The sequence below is a fragment of the Falco peregrinus genome, chromosome 8 (assembly GCF_023634155.1).
Source record: "Falco peregrinus isolate bFalPer1 chromosome 8, bFalPer1.pri, whole genome shotgun sequence".
NCBI classification, from domain to species: domain Eukaryota; kingdom Metazoa; phylum Chordata; class Aves; order Falconiformes; family Falconidae; genus Falco; species Falco peregrinus.
In genome coordinates, this window is record NC_073728.1 from 47485528 (window position 1) to 47498554 (window position 13027).

Sequence of the window (13027 nt, forward strand, 5' to 3'; positions counted from 1 at the left end):
TAATCGGCCGTCCCGCCGGTACAGCGCAAGGCCTTGGGTTCCGCTGCTCTTCAGGGCTGATTTATAACCCAGTGGAAACCTGATGTAAACATATGATCAATGAGTCCCATCATTGCTGATAATAACCCCCAACCGGCCCACTCCCTCATCTCAAAAGCCATCCCTTTAGGCTATTAGTTTCGTCCAGCTAATCCTCTCTACTATTTCTGCCTGCTGCTTTTACCTTGGCCATCCGTTCAGTCCAGCAGACTCAGAAGTAATTTTATACGCAGCAGAGAGCGGGTGGAATTGATTTTTCACTCAGTGCTCAGTTCCCATCTGAATAATTATCAATTTTACTGCCTCATAAAGGGAAGAGTCAAAATTTCAAATCAATTCAAAAGAGCTTCTGAGACTACAGAAACTGTGCATGAGAATAAAGGTCAAAGTTGTCAGTGACCTCAGGAGATGATGTCAGATATTAGTACACTGAGTAGTTGACATCAGAGGCACTCAATATGATATGACTCGTGCTAATGCAAATCATATTTATGCTGACTACTGGAGACCAGCCATTAATATTTAAAAGACTATGTGAAAGCCTGCATTCAAAATAAATATAACTTATTCCGCAGAATCTGAAGTTAATAAAGACAGATCGCCGCCTAGTCATATGCTGCGAAGTGAAAGATTACTGTGTATTAACAGATGTAGTATCGCATCGAGATTGCCACAAATGCAGGAGGCCAGAGCCCAGCTCGCTCTCCTGTCCTTCACCCTCGAATCACCGCATGCACAGTGCAACACCGAGCAAGCCGACATACCCAAATGCTGACTTCATCGCTAGTTTCCACGAAACCCCTATCAGGCAAGTAAAACATAAGAACCTGTAATACAACAAGGGAATCATCATATTCTGATAATGTCGTCAATAATAAACATCATTAATATTCGCGCAATATGCTGTATACTGCCAGCATCATATTAGCTACCATTAGTTACTTTTCACCTTCAATTAGAACAGTAAACAAATGACAACAATAACTGTGGTGACTGTATGCCAGGCATTTTCCGAATGACAGCATACCTATCAGGGAAACACAAAGACAACCACACTAGTCAGCTGCATTTTAATAACTTCTGTTTTTGTCAAAAGCCTCCCAACCTGTGAAACGCGTCTCCTGAAACGGCATCTTTGCAACTGCATTAGGAATCCAGAGATTCTTGTAAGTAGGCATTTTCAAATTGTTTAATGAGGTTTTAAAGGAATGTGGCACAGAGCAAATCTGGAGATATGCAGCTATGAATATCCTGACCTCCCTGTAATGCACCTGGGCTGAGATAAACTTGACGGGGCTGGGAAGGGGAATCTCTCCTAAGCAGTACAGTGGCCACTTCAGCAGCACGAGATTTAATTTCTATTGTATTTACCTTAAACAGAAACAAACCCCACTAAATCACCTACTGCAAAATAAAATACTGAAACTTGCTCACATATAGCCATTCAATTAACACATTTCACTACCAAAATGCATGGTTCAGTGCCAGAATGTGTTCTTCTTCCTCCTAAAATACTTTAGAGCGCTTTCCTTCCCATTTGTCTATAGAAAGGTACCGATGATCTCACACACCTTTTTACAAGCAAAAATGAAACACCAAGTTTTAAGATACTCTACAGCCAAGTATAGTATCTACGCTTTTCAATATGACAAAAAAATACCTTCGATCTTTGGTTGTCATGAGAACACAGCTGAAGCTACGCAGGGCTGCAAACCAGTGTAGGGAGGTTTGTTCTGTTACTAAATAGCCAACGATACCCTTGTGTCTGGTACCGCAAAAAGTCAGGAAAATTCCGAAATGCAGTAATACCCCATAGAAAAGATTGCTAATTCACCTGCTGTAGAACTTCTGGGTTCTGCTGCATGAAATGAAGCAATCTCTGTCCATCCTGTGAAATCTCTCTACATCTCAGACTCTTCTTGCCTTCTTTAGCGAGGTGCTTGAAGAGGTAGGTGACAATGTAGTCTAAACTAGCACAACAGCTGGAGGACACAATTGTATCTGTGTAAAAAATGAAACAGTTTTGAAATTGTTTCCATAAAAGAATAATTAATAATGACATTTTATAGTACTTGGAGAGCTCAACTTTAATAATCTCTTTGACATTAGGCTGATCGATACATCGACAAGGCTATTTTTGATACATGAGTTGACTAGCTTTGAAGACTGCTTTTATTAACAGAGCGGAATTAAACCTTTGCTTTTGAGTAACTGGATAGCTCCACATACTACAGATCTCTGAGCTCCGGTGAACTTAATTTATGCTGTATAAATGCAGCTGCCCCTCTGCAGGACGCGGGTTGACAGTTTCACATTCAGAAGGCTCCAGATTCCTAGAAACCAACATTCTGTTTCGATCTGCTTACTGGAAAGGCAAGGTTAAATCAAAGAGAGCTGTTTTTGTTGTCCAGGTTTTCCTCAAGAACTATTTCACCATGTGTCCCTGCCCCAAACAGCTTACAATCGGTGTCAGGTGGCAAACACTGAAGGTAGTAAAAGAGTGATCACAGAAGAGCCCATTACTCATTTTGCTTAACAACTAATAATTCAGGTAGGTTAAAGTACATTAAATATGGCTGGCAACAATGCAACAGCAGTGAATCCCAAATAATTCATAAATGCCCCCAAAACTGAAAGTCACGACAGCAAAGGAAGATACTATTGAAAAGCAGAGTCAAAAGCCACTTCATATCTTTACTTACTGTTTCGGTAAGTAAGGGAGATTAAAAGCTTAAACCTATTTGCAGAGTAAATATGTCTGTCTGATTTACGTAGGTTATTTTGTTGCTAGGTGTTGCCTGCTGTGCCCCTGCTGTGCGAGAGGATTCTGCTCACTTCCATGCCTCTGCACGATGGAACGGTGTGCTGGTCCTTGCTTCTCACGCATGCTCCTCCCGTCTTCCCCCTGAGAAGTGGCGACCTTCCCCCTGCCCAGCTCTCTCCTGGCCCGACACCCACGTCCCTCCTGCACCCCAGGACCGGCGGCTGATGCTGACACGTACAGCTGTGCTGCTCCCAGCTCCGGCTCCGGCACCTGGCCAGAGCCACGCGATGAAACAACTGCCTGTTCCTCGGTTCCTCGCAACACCAGCACCAGTCGAAGCTCCTCAGGTACATGCGGTGGGCTAACCTGCTGGGTGTGAGGTTTAGCCCGAACCAACATCCTCCATCCTCCCCCGTTTCCAACATCAGGTCCAGATGAGTGGTGCATTTAGGATTCCATCCTGTTGCCACTGGCTTCAGCTAGAACTTGTCTAGGCCTTTTATAGTTCACAGTATTTAGTTTAGATGGGCCACTGGAGTAAGGGATGTGTGGGGGTTGCAAAAGGAATTAAACTGTTAAAATGCTCATTCTGAGGGAAAAGGGATTAGAAGGATCCAATTAAATGTACCTTGAATTCTTTAAACTATGCTAATTTGGAGGCCTGCCAACCTTGCAGTGTTCATTTAAACACATCCCTCCAGACACTGAAGTATTTTGATCTGTGTCTGTTTAACTCCTTAGGCTCTGTGCTGACACTATTAACCCTTCGCCATCTAAAAACTAATTGTACGTTGCTAAGAGTGTTTTGAAGTTAACACTGAACAAACATTTACAAGCAAAAAAGAAACAAGTGGTCTCCTAAGACTTGCTCTTCCAAAGCAACCAGCTGACTTAGCAGCAGGAGTTGAGAGCGATCTAATAGCTCACAGAAATGAGCTGCAGCATCCCGATGCTGCCTCCACCTCCACTGGACCACCGAGCTTCCTAGGACCGAATTAAACAGGGCAGGATGTTAAGACACTGTGTCGGAACAAAGCTGAGTTCAAAGTTATGAGTCTTGCCAAAGTAAAGAGTGCAGAATCTGGCACTCATCGTGTTCTCAACCAAAATAGTCCTGCATATAAACTAGAAATGCAATTCGTGGTGGAACTGAATCACCATCAATAACAACAAGCGAGAGATTTGAAAATACATATTTCATAGGAGGGCTCTGCTGTATTTCTAAACCAGTGCTTAACTCTATTTCTTTTTAAATTGAATAATACAAAGTAAATCACTATCATCAGTTTACAAAACAGCAGTAGTTTGCAACATGCTGATACTGTACAAGTAGATATTTTACATTCGACAGTAAGTGATTTTAGCAGGACAGCAGACAGGTCTATGCTATCATTTGCTCATGAGAATCTGATATGAGTGTTAAGAGCTACTTAAATTTGCCCATAACTATATATCAAATATGCTTCCTTATGCTCATTTTTCCTTTTGATTGCAAGGATATAACAGACAGGGAGTGTCAAGCAAACTCCCTTGAATGACTCTTCTGGGCGTGTGGAACCTTGTGCTGGAGCGGAATAGTGTTCTCACTAAATCTTAGCAAGACAAGCCAGCCAGCCAAATAAATGGAACAAACGTGAGCAACAGGGAGCTACTAATTCTGGGCTATGGACAGAAGGAATGGGTGGAGAAGACAGAATAAAGATAGAATTATAAAAGAAACCGAGATAAAAGCTTGGGATAATCAGGAAAAACACAGGCAACCAAGTTTCTCACTTCTGGGCAACTCAGTTTCATCACCTCTGAACTAATCATTGGATCACAAAGTCAGCAGGCCGTGGTTACAGAAAATGCCAAAAGCAGCTTCGTGTGTGTCCGCATGGATCCAGCAACAGTTCAGCAGCTCTTGTCAAACAAAACCGAGCTCTCGACTTACACGATGGTGAGGCAGGTGCTGGTGGTGGGCAGGGGCAAGGATGGTGACTGGCACCAGTCACCAGCACATTCAACTAGCTCTTTTGTTTTTTTCTTTGCCAGTATGTGGTCATTTCGTGTTCTGGGGGCTAACTTTACACGCACTTTTTTAGTATCTGTGTGTTTTTGCCTGACGTAGGCAACTCCCATCAGCTATTAGCTCAAGTAATTGGAAGTTGAGCATGTGAGTTAGAATGGGTTATGTTATCTCAAAAAAGACAAACAACCCCCCCGAACAACTGGAAGATGCCTTTTGGTCTCAACAGTATGACAACTGCATGCTGAAGAGGAATTATTTTTCAACAGTTTAATGACATTGCTGAATCTCTGCAAATTAAAAGATTCTGTTTTGTTTTAAACATGAAGGCAAGGAGAGGGAGTTAAGTGGCATTCTCCCTGTCCATCGGTTGCTTACGGTTCAATACTGGCATTATTTGCCTTTGAGACTAAACCTGGAAAGTAAATGGATTTAGCAATTTAACATCTAAATTAGGCAGCAAGACAGAAAAAATGTTTTACTTTTTCCTCAATGAATAGCATGCTATACTATTAATCATATGAGAATTAGAAAAGCTCTGCAGAGATTAGTGACAACATGCCAGGCAGACTACATTAAAAGGCTCTGATCCACTGAGTCAGCTGTGAAAAAGCCAGGTAAACACTTTAGAAGAGAACTATTGGAGTGTTTATTCTCGTAATAAAAGCTTAGATGAGGGCTTCCATTACAGCTGATTTACAGCTAGGCCCTTCAGAAGGAATACATATTCTTTCACAGTGTTTATAAAACATGGAATCAAGCAAGGTATTTACTCAGCAAGAGAATGAACACTCCTCAGAAATAAGGATTTGGGGAATGTTTATCTTACAGCTGGCAACGACGACAGTCTCAAAGGTTTCACATACGTAAAGGAAATAGAGAAAAAAGTCAGGTACTTTTTTCTGTGAAGCAGAAGTGATCTCCTGGTATTTAATTTTTAAAATAAAAAGACAGCTATTTCATTTTTATAAACATTTCTGAAAATGACTTGTATGTTCTAATCAGTTTAAAACACAATTCCCCCTCAGATGGCTTATAGCCCTGAGCCCTACTATTCTGAGATGTTCTTGTGGCACTGATACAATTCAGTGAAAAACGCAGTGCTTGGATCTACTTACCCATTTTCCAAGGGCAGAAGGATGTATGTGACCAAGTAACACATAGGACACTGATTTGTATTTTACTGACAACTGGTAACATCCCAAATCCCAAAATTTTAAAAGGGATAAAACATGTAGAAGAATAACTCTTAAGAAAATGGAGTGACAGGTAATGGGCTCTTGAGATGATTAAAAATAAACAAATTAACGTTAAGAGCTATACACTGACTGAAGAGTAGTTCATCTGGACATGTCGTTGTAAGAGTATGGAAAATTATTCAGTTCACCACAAAAATAAAACTTCTTGAACACAAATGAGGAACTTAATGGCTGAACATCAATTTCAATTCTTGATACACGCACCATTAAGAAACATGACATTAATGAAAAATAATCACTTCATCACTTCAATGTGAAAGGTAAAAAGAAGCATTTTTCAGCTGACTGATCACACAAAGGAAGTATTACTGTTAATGTGCATGAGACATGCACAAAGATTAGGGCTGCATAGGCATTTGGACAGAATCAGGAGTTGTGGAAAGCTAGAGAACACAAGTGCAAAATGTAGGGAAAATACCAGTAGTATCCTAAAGGTGGTGGCAGAAACCAAGTGGGAGCACCCTCCTGTCCAACCTCCTGCCCAAAACAGGGTCAACATTAGACAGGTTCCTCAGGACCGTGTCTGGGAGTATTTCCAAGGATGGAGATTCCATGTCCTCTCTGGGCAATATGGCAACAGCCAGGTCTTACTGACAGACAGATCTGGCAGGTCTCCAGGACTGAAAAGTACTTCAGTTTGGAGAAATCAAGAGTTAAACAAAAAAACTGAACATGAAAGTGAGCGTAAAAGCTTTTGATGGACTGCATCAAGCCTTCCATGAAGTCAGGTTCCTACAGACTTTGTCTTAGTCTCACATGTTTGTATTTTAAGGACATTGAGATGAACTGAAGGAGAGCATTGGCTAAGCAAATCTATGGTTTATGAAATATGAAAAAAGTAAGCTGTTAAAATTTTTGTTGATACTTTTCTCAGCAGAGTATCAGGAAACCCACAGAATAAAAGATTTCTAAGAAAACATCTGTGTTCCTAAAAATTTGTAATTCTTCATGACTAAACTCCCAGATACCTAAACCACAGAAGTTTAAAGCGAAGACTAGAAATACATGCTTTTTTTACTCCTCCTCCCCATCTTGAGAGAGCAACACTTCTTGAGAGGGGAACATAAATACATGAAAACTGAAGCTTATATAGTATTTACATTTTCTTCTCTTGCTTTTACATGAATTCAAATTGGGTTTCAAAGAGGTGGTTAAAGTAAACCTTTTTGAATAAATTTTGAATTATCAAAATGAATATACCCAGTATCTCAAATGTTAGAGATGTGGAGTGATAATGGAGAACAGGAACAGGGCTGGCTGGATTGGCAGCTGTCAGTCAAGCTAACGCTGAGTGCGATATATCACTGGCCAGCGAGCAACAGGCAGGCTCCCGGAAGAGCCAGCCCATCGGCGGTTGCCGTCCCACCACTGCAGGTGACAAAGCACTCAACATACCTGGGAGAAGATGGATTTCAGCATTATATAATAAAGGGACCTGAATGCTTGCTTCTTCACTGCTGTTGCTTAGCTATTCACTACCCATTTTCTCTCTATGAGTAGTTCCCCTCTTGCAGCAAAACCCGCTGAATGTGTTTAACACAGCAAATGCTTTGGGAGTGTTGGTGCATTCATGCATTCCTGTGGGGTGTGACTGACTCTTGGCGGTAATGAGAAACACCAGCTATTACAGAGTTACACTGAGGCACACCAATGTTTCATGTCCCTATTTTTTTTCCTTAATAACCTCCCTAATCAATAAGTATGACTGTAAGGTTTTGAACAGCTTCTCAGTCAAAAACTATATAAATGCACGGTATTCCTATGTGATCACAATGTAACTGCATGATTTATTTTTTCTTTCCCCAAATGCTCAGTCTCCTCCATATTCCAAATGCCTTCAGGCTACCAACTCTTCCCCCAACCCTGCCCAACTCCCATGTTTTTGGACAGTCATGTGGTTAAAAAGCATAAATTAAACTGTGCAGGAGAATGAAATTAGCTACAATCTGACCACTGTATTTCTGTTGTTACTCCAAGTATGCTTCTGTTGCACCAATCCTCCTCCAAAATGTATTTGTGAAGTACTGAATAACTAGTTTCTTTTTTCTATGGATAGATACCTTCAAATTTCTTAAATCATATTACAGCTGTGCAGGACAAGCATTATTTATGCAACAGCTACATTGATCAAATAAAAACAAAACCCCACAGATTCCTATACACATATTAACATGCTTTACTTCTGAGTAACAAATGCATGAATTCTCAGTACAATCCTAGTTGAGGCACATTAATAATTTTAACAACTCTGGCGTGTAAGAAAAGACAATTTAAAAATATTATCTGTAAAAACCTACAGGTTAGGTTGTTTAAAAGAACTTAGCTCCGTTAACCAAAATGGTCACATTCTTAAAATGTTCAAAAGACAGCATCTTCCACTGTCTGTTGATACTAATTTTTTAAAGATACAAATAAATGTGCTTCTTTGAAACTCCTAGATAGCTAAGTATTTGTAATTCAGTATGTAATTCTAAGTGTAAGTAATTCTTACCTACTGCCGTAAGTCCTTCAGATATTGAGGTAAGAATATAGATTAAGATGTGAGGTTCTAAACTGGTAATGAAACTCATATGATCTTGGGTCAGACATTCCAAAAGCGGGTAATAAGACTGGCTTAGTTTTCGATATTGCTGAAAAAAAAAAGAAAAAAAGAAAAAAAAATAGTACATATTCATGGAAAATACAGATATTACCACGGACTAACATTAACACATTAACAGATGATAGAAGAATGATCTTATGGGTTTTATGATGTGATGAATTCTTATTTAGCCATTAAATCAAGAGTATTTATAGAGACAAAATATTTTCTTGTTTGCAGTAGATTTCAACTTTTCAAATTTGCCATAGGATATGAACTCACTATTAGTTTAAACGAAGCTCAGGCTAATACAGTAACACTACCGCGCTGTGACATTCTGCACAGCTACCAGTCTAGTAAAAGCAGTATAGCATTCTGTCCAGGGTGTCAGTTTGACAGGATTATGGCCTGTATCTTACCTTCTGCAGGAAAACTTACCAAGATTTATGACAGATTTCCCCAAATCATCTCAGATGGACTTTTTTTTGTGCTTAAGTGAGGTCCTGTAACAGGCTCTGTGCAGGCAGAGGCACTTGCTTGCACCCACTGGCCTGCTCAGCACCTTACTCTGAAGGACTCACTTTTAGGGCATTATTGCTGGGTGCCTAGGCACGTGCCAAACATGCACACTTCACTATACACCCAATATATTGATTTTAATCGAGAGCAACTTTTCAGTTCCAAGGACTTCCTTTATGTGGCAAGCATAAATCTGGATATTAACCATCTTCACCTATCCCAAATTTGTCCCTTCCTGCAAGAAAATGACAGTTCTGAACTAAAGCATCATGAAGAAAATGTCACAGTTCAAATTTAGGCTGATACTGCGCAGGATCTGTTGTCTTCCCACAGAGAAATGGGAACATGGTGTACTTTAAAATTAAAGTTTTAAATTTTATGGGGAATACACAGTGACAATTTACAGATTGAAACTAATTGCAGAGTGGCTGAATATGTGAGGATGTTTTACAGTGCATGCAGGCAACCTAAATGGGTTTGCAAGTATAGGAAGGAAAAAAATTTGCATTTCTCTCTTTTACGACAAACCTAGTGAAAATACTGGAAAAGCTGTCGTTTCCGACGGCATTTCAGTCATACCTGTATTTTAGATGTCACTATATAAATAAATCCAAGTAATTGAACTGAAAACTGCATTTGAGATGTTCTAGATCCCTCTGTCTCATTATAACATTACAAAGCCTGTGGTGGTGTTACTTCATATTTCACGTAAAGACTCCCAAGATGAGTAATTGCTTACTAGCAAGTCACTGTGGGATACTGAAAGCAGCATTTTGACAAAGGCCTGAAGTACATTGTCAAAGTGGTTGTCCCCGTACAACTTGAAGACGCCAAAGCTGACATAATTTCCACATAAGGCAGATTTGAGTGCAGAGTAACAGATGGAAATGCCCTTGAGTTTCAACGGATAAACCTGATCTTTTGACAAAGTCCCAAGAGAGAGGATCTGATTACCTGTTTTCATAAAAAGAAAGAAAGAAAGAAAGAAACTTACATAAGCAGCTGCAAATCTAAAATATTTTGATGGCACTATCTAAACTTATTTTTTGCCTTTATTTTCATTACTATTCAGAAGAAAAATGGTTTCTGCATTTGATGTAAAAGTTCTGTTAAGCATGACTAAAGCTTAAAAGCCACTAAAGGAATTAGTATGCAAAATTTAAAATATAAGCTACGGAATTCCCATCCCTGATGTACAGCCAGACCATGACTGGGTCTATTAGCATGAATTCCTTAATCTGAACAGCATTGCAACACATGGTTTTATAGTTTCTCATGCTGCAGCAAAGCCTGGTTTTAATCCATTACCATGACGGTCTCTTGGGATGGTTGCTGATGTATACACATACTAAATATATCCCTCAGAAAACAAATACATCCATTACAAAAGCCTCTATTTTACCAGTCACAGATGGGAATGACTTTTTAATTAAACTCCATGTTTATAATGTAAAAATAGCAGCTAATGGTAAATATTTGCTGTCACTATTAACAGGCAATAGTGACTTTTGGATCCACTGTGCAGCGGTGCGGTAGATCCCGCTGCTATCCTCTGTACAAATCTAATTATTCACGAGGCCTCATTACCAAGTTTTCTAAGTATCTTGTAATATTTTAATGCCCATCTTCACAGCACCCCAGAGTTAGTTTGTATTCATGACAGACTTTTTTTCTAGCCTCAAGTAATTAATGAAAGTGAGCTGAAATAGTAGAACGAACACAGCAAAGATAAGTACTTCATTCACTTCTACCACCAAGTGGCCTCACTAGGTTGACCCCATCTGACGTTGACCTTGACAAGCTTGGCCTGCACAAAAACCAAGCGTCAGGTCTTCATTTTGTTACGACTCATCATTCTTGGTAATTTTAACTAGAGGAAAGTAACACAAACCTGTGCATTCTTAACAGTATTCCTACCAATAAAAGCACAAGAGTCTACAGATCAGATGCTCGGCTTGCCTGCTCCCTGTGTCTAGCCGATGACAACCTGGATTAAGGAGCAATGAGCTAACTGGACATTAACTATTCACAATCCCAAACACTGTCCGTTGAGAGAGGTTGTTACGACAATGCAGTTTTGTTCTTATAACAGGCAATTAAAAAATGCCACTAAAAACTTGCCCAATATGACACAGACCTCATAGATTGCATATTATTAATACATATTGAGGCCTAATATTAAACTGGATCCGTCTCTACATAGCTCTCTTTTCCACCCATGCAAATTTCCACCTGCAAATCATACACCTGCCTTCTTTTAATTCTTTCTCTTAATGCTACTGATTACTGACAATGAGGAATTTACATCATATAATTAGAACAATGAGGGGAAAAACCTTGTTTCTAAACACCCAACCCATCAAAGCATCACCCATGGGGTATCATTCGATGCAAAGATGGAAAGGCCTAAGTTACAGTTTAAAACATTAATGTTGCTCACCACTTTTAGCAAGTACAAGGCAATTTATCCATCAAGTTGTAAAGGAAAAGCAGATTTTCAAAAAAAGACTGCGAGTATGATCAGGCGTTGCTTAGAAGTGACCAGGGTCTGTAAGAAGCCAGAAAGGCATCACTAGAATTATGGAAGGGAGAAGAAGAATCAAACATTTAGCTAGGAAAGATGGTCACTTACATGAAAATCAAGTCCTCTTAATTAAAGAAAAAATATTATTTTATGAATGAAGACACAAAATGGTTTTGATACTGTAAATGGTCATATGAACACCTCTATTCCCTCAACGCTGCTGTAACTGGGGAGCACAGTGTAACTGGGGAAGGGGACAGCATCCCAGTGACTGCTACTGCGCAGAAATCAATCCCAAACAGTGTTAAATCTCTGCTATACTAAAAATGACCGGTATCCAAAAGATCCTCTTTGAAAAGTAACACACTGCAGAAAAAGAAGAATGTCTTCTAGTGTACCTGGATATTCAATTACTGTAATACTTTACATTACTGAGAAATTACATTTACATAAAATTAAACTCCCTTTAGCTTCCTACAGCGCCCCATTTAAGATACCCCAGCCAGGTCATCTTCATTAGCATTAAACTTTTTGACAAGACTTAGTCTCGTTACTGAGAAGATCAGTGAATTTCAAATCTGTTGGAAAAAATAAAATGAAATACAAAATTCTGCCTGTCAGATGAAGTGGGAAGGCGCACACTATTTTTGAAAGCCCCATGCAAACAGCATATAATTCTTAGGGCAAAACCAAGATAGAGAGGTAAGTGTGCTCTAAACTAACCTCATCTGGTCTTTGCCACGATTAAATTCCCTGCTGAAAATCTCTACTTTAATAACACAAGCATGTATCTGGCTTCAGAAATAAGCAAAGTTCTGGATCCAAGGAAGTAACAGCCTGGAGTTCACAGCTGAGCTGTTTAAGCACAACATCGCACAACCCTTAGTCCTGGAAGCACTCAGCGTAATATGCAACAACAGATGGAAAGAGCTTAGTAGTTGTCAACAAGGCAATTATGTACTTAATATGGAAATTAATTGGAAGTCGATGGAAAAACAGGATGATGAGGAAAGAAGCTGGAAAAACCCTAGGAATCCCTTAGCCTAGGAACATGAATGCTAGGAGTTATCCACTAGTGCTGATCTTCTATCATTTTTATTACTTCACCAAAAAATCGTGTCTAATTAAAACCTTCAATCCATTGATCGGCACGAAGCATTTACTATGGGAAGGCACGAACCCCGCCCCTCGTGCTGCCTCACCCTGGGCACTGCGGCAGGAGAGGAATTGGTACCTATCGCTTCTAATGAACACCGAGAAGAGTTTGGGTCTAGTGCAAGATTAAAAGCTGCCTTCTGCAAGTGGCCAGAGTCCACAGAGAACCGTTCTGTGT

General features: G+C 39.8%; 1 protein-coding gene across 1 annotated transcript in view; it reads right to left on the minus strand.

The window, feature by feature from the left end:
* The window catches only part of RANBP17 (RAN binding protein 17), a 160933-nt gene that overhangs the window by 22611 nt on the left and 125295 nt on the right, over nt 1-13027 (minus strand). Inside the window, exons 23-25 of the mRNA XM_055811925.1 lie at nt 9910-10124; nt 8562-8700; nt 1874-2040 (exon numbers count right to left, since the gene is read on the minus strand). Of these exons, the coding sequence (XP_055667900.1) occupies nt 1874-2040; nt 8562-8700; nt 9910-10124 (521 nt within the window). The remainder of the gene's footprint in view (nt 1-1873; nt 2041-8561; nt 8701-9909; nt 10125-13027) is intronic.